Consider the following 12,047-nt stretch of genomic DNA (forward strand, 5'->3'; position numbering starts at 1 on the left):
AGGCTTTTTCAAAATCTATTTTAAAAATGACACCATCTTGTTTTTTTGTATGTAACTCATGAAGCATTTCATGTAAGATTACTGCCCCCTCCATAATGTTTCTTCCTGGTAAAAAGGCCGTCTGTGTCGGTCTTATTATTTTCTGGGCTATAGTAGATAATCTATTAGTTGCCACTTTGGTGAAGATCTTGAATGAGACATTCAACAAACAGATTGGCCTGTATTGTTGAACAACTCTCGCATCTTTCTTTTTAGGCAGCAAGATTATGTTACCAAAATTAAGACGATTGAGAGGTAGGGTTCCCTGATGAAAATCAAAGAACAGAGCCATCAAGTCGTCTTTGATTAGGCTCCAGAAAACTTGATAGAACTCCAGTGGGAAACCATCTGGCCCAGGCGCCTTATTATGCTCCATTTGAAAAATTGCCGCTCTAACTTCTTCTTGAGAAAAAGGCTCAGTCAGAAACTCATTTTCCAGATCGGAAACTTGAGGAATGTCCTGAGACTCATCTAATGATATTAGATTCTCATCAGATGGACCAAACAGGTTTTTGTAATAACTGGTAATATGCTCCTTAAGCTGAGCATCACCAGTTATTATGTTATTACCATCCTCGAGCTGGAAAATAGTTTTTCTGTGTCTACCGTTGGCTAACAAGTGATAATATTTTGTATTAGCATCTCCTTCTAAAAGGTGTTTCACTTTAGCCCTCTGGTACCACTTTAGTTCTTCCTCTCGAAGCAACTCAGCGAGCCTTTCATTTAAGACATGCTTTAAGTCTCGTTCAGATTCATTTAGCATGGTGCTTTCTGCCTTTTTGTCTAGTTCATCCAATTTATTTAAAAGAGTAGATTTTTCTTTCTTATAAGCACCACTCAAATGCATCGCCCAACCTCTAAGATGTTGGCGAAGCCTTCTAATTTTCATCTGCCACCTCTCAATAGGTGTTCCAGACGCTAGAGTATTTTGCCAAATCTCAGAAACCATCTCACAAAATCCTTCTCTTAACAACCACCCTAATTCAAATTTGAATTGAGGCTGATAAGCTGTGGAAGGGTTATTTGTAGAGAAAAGCAGAGGTGTATGGTCAGAAATTTCTCTAGAAAGAGCATATACTGTGCTATGCGCATATTTGGACTCGAAGTCTGTGCAAACTAGCACCCTGTCCAATTTTTCAAAGGTTTGGTTTGGCAAATTGTTAGCCCAAGTGTATTTTCTTCCTGACAAATCTATTTCTCTAAGATTTAAGGCATCAATTACTGCATTGAACATAGAAGGCCATCTATCGCTGTAGTTATCATTATTTTTCTCATCCGGTCTCCGAATAATGTTAAAGTCACCACCTATAATAATAGGTAAGGCTTCCTTTGAACATACCCGGACCATCTCAGACAAAAAATTGGACTTTTGATCCAACTGTGCCGGCCCATATACTGAGATTAGATTAAATTTAAAATCGCCCTCTTTGTGTCTTAATTTAAAACGAATAAAGAATTCTCCTTCCTCAATCTCCCCAATGTCAAAAGTTAACAAATGGTGGCTAGAATCATGCCGCCAGATCTGCCCCGTGGAGCCATACAGTGCCAAATAAAGTCTCTACCAGCACAAATAGTGTTTAGAGTCGTTTGGGGAAAGTTAGCTCTACCAGTCTCCGATAAGGCAATGAAATCTAGGCTTTTCTCTTTTGTTAAATCTGACAGTAATCTGTATTTTTTACCATCAGCGAAACCATTACAATTCCAAAAAATGCCTTTCATTTTTAACAACTTTTATTACTATTCTTATTTCTTTTCTTATGACGAGGACGCCCTCTTGTTTTAAGTGATACGGGGGGTTTGTAAAATCAAAGGATCACAGCCCCATCACCTAGCCCTTCTACAATTTCGGAACAAATAAGATTCAAAGCTTCAAGATCTAAATTATCTTCATTAGAACATACAGTTGATGCATCTTCCACTAAAACAATATTGTCCTCCCTTAGCTTATCATTCTCATTCAATCTATTAAATTCGATGTCTTTTAAACATTTTAAAGAATTAAAAATATCATGCTCATTGTTTCCTAGAACAACCCCTATTGATTTTGATGAAGTAAGTAAAGAAGAAACATCTTGTGAAGTAAAAGAGGTAGGTTGTTGCAGTTTACCTTTGTCAAGCGCAGATTCCAAGTTCTTCCTCGCTTTAAGCTTCGCTGCCTTCTCGGTGGAGTCCCGATCCACACTTGAGGCGTTCCTCTTGCTGGATCTCACCGGTGAAACTGTCCCACTGATATTTTTATTTTTTAGAATCCCAGAGTCGATCTGTGAGGGCATCATAGTAGCCTTCCATGCCCCATTACCATTTACAGCTCCTCCAGACTAAGAAAGCAGGACCACTGGTTTGTTATTAGGCTTCACAGGCTTGCTCTGGGAAATGGTAGAAGTTCCTACTTCCTCCAGCTATGCCGCCCCATTATCTGCATTGTGCAGGCTGTCCATAGGTTGGAAATCCCCATTACCATTGCCATGTGCCTGAGCGTCTCCTAGTTTTCCATCAACATCCATTTTTCCCTCAGAATTTCCTTTTTTGGGATCTCCCTCCCTCGGGTCTCCCTTCTTGGGGTCTTCCTCTTCAGGATCACCCTCCTTGGTAGAGTCCATATCAATGAGTTGTGGCTCACCAGTAGGAGTGTCCTCCTCCACTCTAAACTGTAGCTCGTAAACAAAGTCACCAATGACCACATCCACAAAATCCGGGATGAGTTTCGGATCCAGCACTGCTACTTTCATTCTAGCTCTGCCAGTGTTCAAAGTGAAGATAGTGTCAACAGCCCGAGGGACACCTAAGATAGTTCCAACTGCCCAGATGATGGGAAATTCTCTGAACTCTTTAGGTAGTCCTCTAAACTGCACCCACACTTTATCAATCTCATATTTATAGACCTCATTCTCAGTACCTTTTCCAAAACGAATCTTGCCTTTAACTGCCTTGGCATCCATAGGTCCCCAATTCACCATTGTTTCCAATAGGTCAGAAGATGGAAAATTGATAATAAAAGCATCAGTTCCCTTTGTCTCAATTTCCCACTTATGTTTCTTATCTGGTAGTAGTTTTTCCAGTTCTACTGCCAATTGGTCTATAGTAAAAGAACCTTCCAAAACACGTACCACAGCTGCTTTTCCTTCCACATTAGCTTTTGGATTTTCCACCACTGGAATGAAATAAAAGCCTAGTCCTTCCACAACATAACCACAGGGAATAGCATTTGTATTTGTTTTCTTAATATTTGGACAAAGCTTAGTCACATGGTCACCAAAACAAACTTCACAGCAAAGAACAACAGTGCATACGTGAATTGTATGACCTTTTGTACGACAGCGATAACAAAATGGATTGCCCTTAGTTTTCTTTGAACCTTTATCCGATGACTCTGGGATATCTAAGGAAGTACCTTTCGGTTCACTGACCGGTGGGACAGTCCCCTCGGGATTTGCTTTAGCTTTCATGTTGGATCACTCCTGTTATTCACCAACATTTGGCTCGGGCTCATAGTGCTTATGAAACAACATGACAAAGTTGTTTTTCAATCAGCTTCTCTACCAAACATGCTCGATCTTTGGAAACAGCTTCTCCGTAGAAGTTGTTTTCAGCTTCTCTCACATGCGCGTGTCTCTAAGTGAAGCTGAAAATACTAGCTTCTCCTCCTAGCCTTCTCATGGCTATCTTTACCAAACATTTATGAAAACACCTTTAGCTTCATTGGTGAAGCTAGCTACTTTATGGAACTAAAGCTATCTTACTATTACTAATTGGAGGCCTCAACGGAGGCTCCATGTTGATCCTCACCAGACGCGCTAGAAAAAAAGATAAAATACTAGAAATTTCCACATTAATTAGAAACATCCAACCATCAAATCCAAAGACTCAAGTGTCCACGACCATTGGATCTATTGTTTCTCTAGAAAATTACCCACCTTTACCACTATTATAAAAAAAAGTAGCCTAAAATATTATTGTTGGGAGAAAAACACTTTCATTGTGCGGAAAAAGATATACCTACCGACGTTCACATTTAGTTAGTTATTAATAGAATATATATCTAAAATATCTACTATTTCTATTTCTATTTCTCTATTAATATATAAAACATTAGATACGGGACTTTAATAGAATATATATCTAAAATATCTGCTGTTTCTATTAATATATAAAACATTCGGTACAGCCACACATGGTTCAAGGTTGGTTAATAGATTATCTAAAGAAGTTACATAATCATATATTTTTTTAACAAACACCCACATACCAAGAAAGAAAGAAAATAATAAATACATATTATTTTTTTCTACCACCGTCCCATGGCTACAGGTCCTAGGGCCTAGGCCGTGGCACCGGCTGGCGGGTGCACCTCCCCTAATCCGGCACTGATGCCGGAATGCACCCGTCGGCATTGTTCCATGGAGAGGAACGGTGGCCTCACAGCTCAAATCAGCCGCATCAGGGCTAGGAGCCAGGACTAAGAAGGACGATAGGAACCAGTAGCAAGGGATCAAGAAAAAAGGCGATGGCTTCACGTCGACATCCTTCTATGGTGAGAAATTAATAAAACTATCTGATTATTTTATCTTCTCTGATGATCTGGACTTGCATAGCACGCAGCATGCAAGTTGGCTGGTGTCACGATCGATCGAGATGGCGCCATACTGTGAGAGGCGTCACGATATTAAGAAGCCACACATCACCGGAAGACTCCGGCTTGCCGGTCACTACTGGAGGCGCATGCTTTGCCGAGGGCCTCTAGCCCTCGGCAAAGGCTAAGAAACCCTCGGCAAAGGCTTTGCCGAGGGCTGCCCTCGGCAAAGACCCATCGGGGAATTTTTAGACGGCGAAAGGGTCTTTGCCGAGGGCCCTTTATCGGGCACTCGGCAAAGCCTTTGCCGAGGGCCAGGACGGCCCTCGGCAAAGAAAAGAAGCCGTCAGGCGCCGGCGCCGTTGGCGGTTTCTTTGCCGAGGGCCGACCCTCGGCAAAGAAATAGTTTTTTTTTTGAATTTGTTTGCCGAGGGCCGACCCTCGGCAAATAATTTTTTTTTATTTTTTTTTAAAAACCTTTGCCGAGGGCCTCCTCCCTAGCCCTCGGCAAAGAAATTTTCAGGATTTTTAAAAAAATTCTTTGCTGAGGGCCGGCCCTCGGCAAAGTCGGCAAATAATTTTTTTATTTTTTTTTTAAAAACCTTTGCCGAGGGTCTCCTCCCTGGCCCTCGGCAAAGAAATTTTTAGGATTTTTTAAAAATACTTTGCCGAGGGCCGGCCCTCGGCAAAGAAATGGTTTTTTTGAATTTTTTTTAACCCTTTGCCGAGGGCCTCCTCCCTAGCCCTCGGCAAAGAAATTTTCAGGATTTTTTAAAAATTCTTTGCCGAGGGCCGGCCCTCGGCAAAGAAATGGTTTTTTGAATTTTTTTTAACCCTTTGCCGAGGGCCTGCTCCCTGGCCCTCAGCAAAGAAATTGTCAAGATTTTTTTCTAAAAAAATCTTTGTCGAGGGCTATTGCTTGGGCCCTCGGCAAAGGACCCTTCTTTGCCGAGGGCCTTGGTCATTACCCTCGGCAAAGAGGCAAAAATTTAATTTTTTTTTGTTTTTTGCATTCCATCGACACAAACATTTCATATATATACATATATATATCACACAGAACCCATTTTCTCACAATATATCACAACCATAATTGTGAACCACAAATCACAATATATTACAACGACAAGTCATATGTTCATCATCATTCACATGTTTATTACGACAAGTTAATGAAATCCAAGCACAAGTCACAACCATAAATCACAAATCACACTAAAGTCCAACCACATCACCTAGCACGAGTCCTCATCAAGCTAGCCTATGAGACGATGGTGAAGGAAAAGCAGGATCACCCGGTGACGCACTAGCGGGTTGATTGGAACCCGCGGACGGAAGCTGCACAAAGGAGCAGAGATTGCATGTGTGAGTAATCCGAGAAAACAGTTTTGGAACTTAGAGATTGCATCTAGTATTGTAGGAATACAAAAAGATTAGACTCAATTGAAAATTTCGGCAGCACCTCCCCTGCACGGGGAGGTTTCCAAAACCTGCAAGAAACGATGGCACGAACGCCGACATCCACAACGGCACGAACGCCGACATCCACAACGACACGAAGGCTGACATACATGCAAAGCACAAGCGAAAAGTGAACTTTCATACTGACAGGAGTAGCTGCAGGAGTAGGAGGTGGAGGAGCTGAAAACTGCACAGGTACACCCGATGCTTGCCCAAGACTTTGTATGATCACCATCATCTCCGCCATCTGCTTTTGCGCGGTCTCAAACGCGACCTTCTGGGCCTGCAGCTGTGCGGTCAGCTCCGCGTTCTACTCTTGACTTTGCCTTTTTGTTTCTTGCAGCTCGGCCTGCAATATTTCACTCCAATGTATCAGTAATGCAAATCTAATTTAGGTGTGTAAATATCTACGTACGATGAGTAAAACAGGAATTACCTGGAGTGCTTGGACCTGCTGCAGTGCTGGAGAAGGCCGTGGACGTATGGACTGGCTGGAGCTCGTGCTCCGTGCTCGGATAGCGTCGAGGGAGGGAACAGTGGTGGAGTCGATGGCGCCGTCTGCAATCCACAGCCGCCCATGCTTCTTGCCTCCTCCGAGCCTCATGATCGCCTCTGCATCAATGGGCTCAGTGCGCACATTGTAATCTTCCCCATAGATCTGCCTTACCGTTGACGTGTACTCTTGGACTTTAGTGTACACGTTCGGGTCAGAGTACACCAGGGGCGGGGCAGCCGGGTCGAAGGAGACAGAGGACGATGCCCTGCCCATGTGGGACATAGCCCACGCAGAGAACTCCGAGACCTCCTCGCCCGGGTGCGCAGCCTCCTGCGAGAAAGACGGGAAGATGGTGAGAAATCAAGCAGAATTGAGCGTCAAAATAAATGAAAGAAATCACTTACGTATGCTTGTTTGTATCCAGGGAGGCTACGGCTGCCTTGATGGTGAGTTGGACCTTGCCTCATCAGACGCTGTTCCCGCTACCTCTCGTGCGTGTCAACAAAGTCCTGTGATAACCACTTGTCCACGATCATGGCCCAGCACTCGGGATACGATCGGCACCACCAGGGAATCACCTACAAGTCATTGAGTATTTGACATATAAGAAGATGAAATTGAACCTACTTAATATCAAAACGAATCATTATGAATGTTATTCGCCTACCTTAAGGTACTGGTCCCAGGTCAGCGTAATCCGTCTTGCTTGAGGCTTGGGGAGGGACTGCCTAAGTACCGACCTGTAGTAGTCTATGTGGGCCTGGACGTGCCCATGGTGGTGCATCTCGGTGACGTACTTCCTACAAGCTGCGGCAGCCGCCCGATCCGCCTGGGCCTCAAGTCCTTCTTCGGCCTTGAAATATTTCTGCATACAAAACCGATGTATCCATTCATTATTTCGATAAAAGATTTAACCAATGAATGCTCGTAACTTGTTGTGTGGAAGCGATATCCGTTCATGTCATAGCCGGTAAATGACTTCACCCTAACATCACAGCCGTTTGCAACCTGTTTCAACTCATCGCTCATGGACGAATCGGTCTAGGCTTGCAAGGTGAATCATGATAGATCGTTATATTAATCAAACGTACGATCACCTTGGACGATCGAACGTACGAGCTAAATTGGACATTACCTTTTGTTTGAACCAAGAAATGAAATCAGGCCTCCCCGCTCCCGCACCCCGCGAAACAAGGGTGTCTTGTTCATGCGAGGTAGGATCCCTTGATTGATGCCAGAATTCACGAACAAATTCCCTGTCCGAACGAGAATCAATGGGGTTGGAGGCAGAATAGTGATGTCATATTGAAATAAGTTCGTTGAGAACTTACTTGATGAACGGCTGCACCTCGGTAAGGTTATTCAACACATATAGCATGATACTGCGCCACTCTTCATTTCCCAATAGCTTTGGGGTTGATCCACTTGCGCTGTCGAGTTGGCCTTGGAAAAGGCTCAGGGTCGATTCATTTTTGCCAGTATTGTAACGAGAGGGTGGATTATGATTGCTAGGAAGGTTCGGCTTGTAGTATAGCGTTGTGAAGTTTGCCACCTCCTCCCGAAGGCATGCCTCTGCAATGGAAGCCTCAATTCTGGCTTTATTTGTACATTTTTTTGCGAAGAGTCTTTAGACATCTCTCGATTGGATAGCACCAACGGGCCTGCACGGGCCCCCCAAACGTGCCTCGGACGGGAGGTGCACAATCAGATGTTGCATCGGTAAGAAGAAGCCGGGTGGAAAGATCTTCTCCAGCTTACAGAGCAACACAGGTGCCGCTTTTTCCAAGTCCTGAGCGACGGTCCGAGATATCTCCTTGGCACAAAGCTAGCGAAAGAAAAAGCTCAACTCTGCCAGCACTTGCCAGACATGCTCAGGGACATAGCCTCGGACCATCGCCGGAAGAAGCCGCTCAATCCATATGTGATAGTCATGACTCTTCATCCCGTTGACTCGCAAAGTGCCTAAGTTCACTCCCCTGCTAAGATTCGTTGCATATCCATCTGGAAACATTAACATCTACATCCATTTTAGTACCTCCCTCCTTTGATCGATTTGCAAGACGAAATTGACCTTAGGCCTTTTCCAGTTCTTGTTTCGGCCACTAGGAGGTTGCATCGCTTGATTCGGTCTATCGCACAACGTCGCTAGGTCCACTCTAGCCTTAACGTTGTCCTTAGACTTGTCAGTGTCCATGAGAGTTCCCCAAAGTGCCTCGGTGATATTCTTTTTAGTGTGCATTACATCAATGTTATGTGGCAGAAGAAGGTCATCGAAATAGGGGAGCCTCGTCAAGCCGGATTTATGAGTCCACATATGTTCCTCACCATATCCCACAAAACCACCTTCTTCATTGGGCACGTGAGCATCTATCTGAACATGAACCTCGGCACCAGTCCTCAAGTGCAGTTTAGGGTCTGTCACTTTGACACCTTTCATAAAGCTCTTGATGTCTTCTCTAAATTCATGGTTTAGAGGGAGGAACTGACGATGCTGGTCGAACGACGAATACTTGCCACCCTTCTTCAACCAAATGAACCTCACGGCTTCCTTGCATACTGGGCATGGGAACTTCCCGTGAACACACCAGGCGGCGAATAACCCATACGCTAGGAAGTCATGCAGGGAGTAGTGGTACCAAACGTGCATTTTGAAGCTTGTCTTTGTAGCTCGATCATATGTCCATACCCCCTTCTCCCAAGCGTGGATCAATTCATCAATCACAGGCTCCATGAACACACCCATATTACTCTCCAGGTGTCCAGGAATTATCAACGACAAGAATACGTTATGCCGTTGAAAGGAGATGCCGGGAGGGAGATTGAGGGGGATAACAAAAATGGGCCAGCATGTGTATGGGGCAGCCATCATTCCATAAGGATTGAACCCATCTGTTGCCAGCGCGACACGTACATTACGAGCCTTAGCTGCTTTGTCATGATGTTTGTCATTGAAATACGTCCATGCTTCAGCATCAGACGGATGTACCATCTTCCCAGGATTGTACCGTTTGCCATCTTTGTGCCATGTCATCTGTTTCGCAGATTCCTCAGTCATGAATAGCCATTGGATCCTCGGTAGGAAAGGAAGGTGACGTAGCACTCTCGCGGGGATCGGAAGCTGCTTCTTCTGACCATCACCAGAGTCTACCTCCAGGTACCTAGAGGATTTACACTTCGGACAGTAATTTACATCCTTGTGTTCTTTCCTAAATAGGACGCACCCCTTTGGACAAACATGTATCTTGTCATACGGCATCTTAAGCATACGAAGGAGTTTCTCTGCCTCATACAAGTTCGTCGGCAAAGTGTGCTTCTCTGGTAGCATGGTGCCAAACACGGCCAACATCTTATCGAAGCCTTCTCAACTCAGGTTTAACTCGGCCTTCAACCCCATTACGCGTCCAATCGCATCTAGCTGAGAAATCATTGTACGCTCGTGAAGGGGTTTCTATGCCGAGTCCAACATTTTGTAGAAGTCCTTTGCGGATTCCTCCATCTCCTTCTCACGTCGTTCAGCGAAGTGAGCTTGGTGGGCGTCATCTAGCATGTCTGCTACCCCGGCATCGTCATCAAAAGCCTCGAGGCGTGCTCTCACCACCTCCGCTCTTATACAATCTGTTTCACCATGGTAGATCCACTACTGGTAGCCAGGCGTATAACCATTGAACACAAGATGTCTACCCATGGTCTTCTCGTCTACTTTTCTCCTATTGTCACATTTGCTGTAGGGACACCAAACTAGAGAATGTCCTCCTGCTCCTAGGCCAAATGCATGTTTCAAGAAACCATTTGTCCCCTTCACCCATTCATAGTCGTAGTCACTCCCGCTTCTCCAGCCCGTGTACATCCACTGATGGTTCTCCATCCTTTAACATTTACAGCATAGAGTATTGTGACCATCAATTGCATCTACGCAGTGTTCCTACTGTCTAATAAGTGAGGATAGGTCCTAATCCCACCCGCGGATGCGTAGATGAGGTCAGTTTCCATGCTCCGCTCCTCTCCGAGACAGAATTTCGGTAGCAGCTCCCCACTGTTCTCCTGATACACGTCCTGCAAGGGAGAGTGTGTATCCAGAGAACAATAGGGAGGTGTTGCTGAAACTCCTTCTTGGACCGGAGCGGACCATGGAAACTAACCCATCTATGCATCTACGGGCTGTCCAAAAAACGTGAACAATCCGAAACAGATATGGTCGCAGATACGCAAAGATCCGCATACCTACGATCGTATCTCTTTCGGACGGGAGACGCCAAACTGGGCTACACGCGGGCTACGACAGACATGCGCAAAAAGAGGTTATTTATACCTAGGGTGTCGGTGAAGTAAGGCTAGCGGGGCAGTGGTGAATCGACGCAGTGGCGAGGTGACGCAGTGCAGGCAGAACCGTGACGTCGACGAAGACAATCGGGGTCCTCCGGGTCCCCTCCGACATACTCTTCTCCTGCATAAAAAGACAATAGGTTATTTTTTGTTCAAAATTTCGGCAGCACCTCCCCTGCACAGGGAGGTTTCCAAAACCTGCAAAAAATGACACGATGGTTGACATTCACAACGGCACGAAGGCCGACAACCACAACGGCACGAAGGTCCTCATATCAACTTACGGCACGAAGGCCCACACAACCACATACGGCATGAAGGCCGACAACGAGAGTTTTACCTAGGGTTGTGGTGGAGTCGGGCGTCGCGGTGCGGGGGTTACTTTCTTCTCCCGCGAGGCCGAGCAGCGTTGGAGTACTCCTCTCCCCCTCTTCCCTTTCTTCTCTCCTTTTCCCCTTCTTCTCCTTCTCTTCCCCTTCCTCCTTCTCTTCTTCTCCTTTTCTTCCCCTTCCTCCTTCTCCTCTTCTCCTTCTCTTCTTCCTCCAACTTCACCTTCTGCCTCCTCCCCTCCAACAGCAGCCGGCGACGGGGGCGGCCTGGGGGCTGGGGTCGGGGCAGGAAGGCCAGCGAGGGGGAGCCGCCGGAGGGCCGGCCAGGGCGATCGACCTCCCCTTGCTCGATGGAGACGGGGAACGGAGGCAGGGCGCGACCTTGGCCGCCACTGGGCGTGGTGGGGCGACGGGGCGAGCTGGGCGGCCGAGCGCGGGGCGGTGGGGCGCGCGGGGTGGCCAGGCGCGCGGTGTGGCAGCGAGCGCGCGGCGGCGGTGGTGGAGGCGTGGGGCGACCGGGGCTGCCGGGCTCGGGGCGGCCGGGCGCGCAGCGGCGGGCGCGCGGCGGTAGGGCTGGCGGCGGTGGAGGCGCGGGGCGACCAGGGTGCGCGCGCGAAGGTGGGGGCGCACGGGGCGGTCGGGCTCGGGCCAGCCAACGTGCGCAGCAGCGGGCGCGCGGCGGCGGGGTGCGCGGCGGCAGCGGTGGACGCGCGTGGGGAGGGAGATGGTCGAGCGTTTTTTTTTCACAATTTCCGATCGAGAATTTGGGCTGCGGCCCGATTTAGGGTTCGGTCCTTTGCCAAGGGCCTAGATCCACGGCCCTCGGCAA

At 46.7% G+C, this 12,047-nt stretch overlaps 1 protein-coding gene across 1 annotated transcript; it reads right to left on the reverse strand.

The window, feature by feature from the left end:
* Positions 1-2,438: 2,438 nt before the first annotated feature.
* LOC136535490 (uncharacterized) lies at positions 2,439-3,485 on the reverse strand. Its single transcript, XM_066527746.1, has one exon. The coding sequence runs from the start codon at positions 3,483-3,485 to the stop codon at positions 2,439-2,441; it is 1,047 nt and encodes a 348-aa protein (XP_066383843.1).
* Positions 3,486-12,047: the final 8,562 nt, after the last annotated feature.

This window comes from Miscanthus floridulus, unplaced genomic scaffold (genome assembly GCF_019320115.1).
Source record: "Miscanthus floridulus cultivar M001 unplaced genomic scaffold, ASM1932011v1 os_987_1_2, whole genome shotgun sequence".
Taxonomy (NCBI): domain Eukaryota; kingdom Viridiplantae; phylum Streptophyta; class Magnoliopsida; order Poales; family Poaceae; genus Miscanthus; species Miscanthus floridulus.

Coding starts and splice junctions, on each gene's coding strand:
- LOC136535490 (XM_066527746.1), bottom strand. CDS start 3,485: ATGAAAGCTAAAGCAAATCCCGAGGGGACTGTCCCACCGGTCAGTGAA.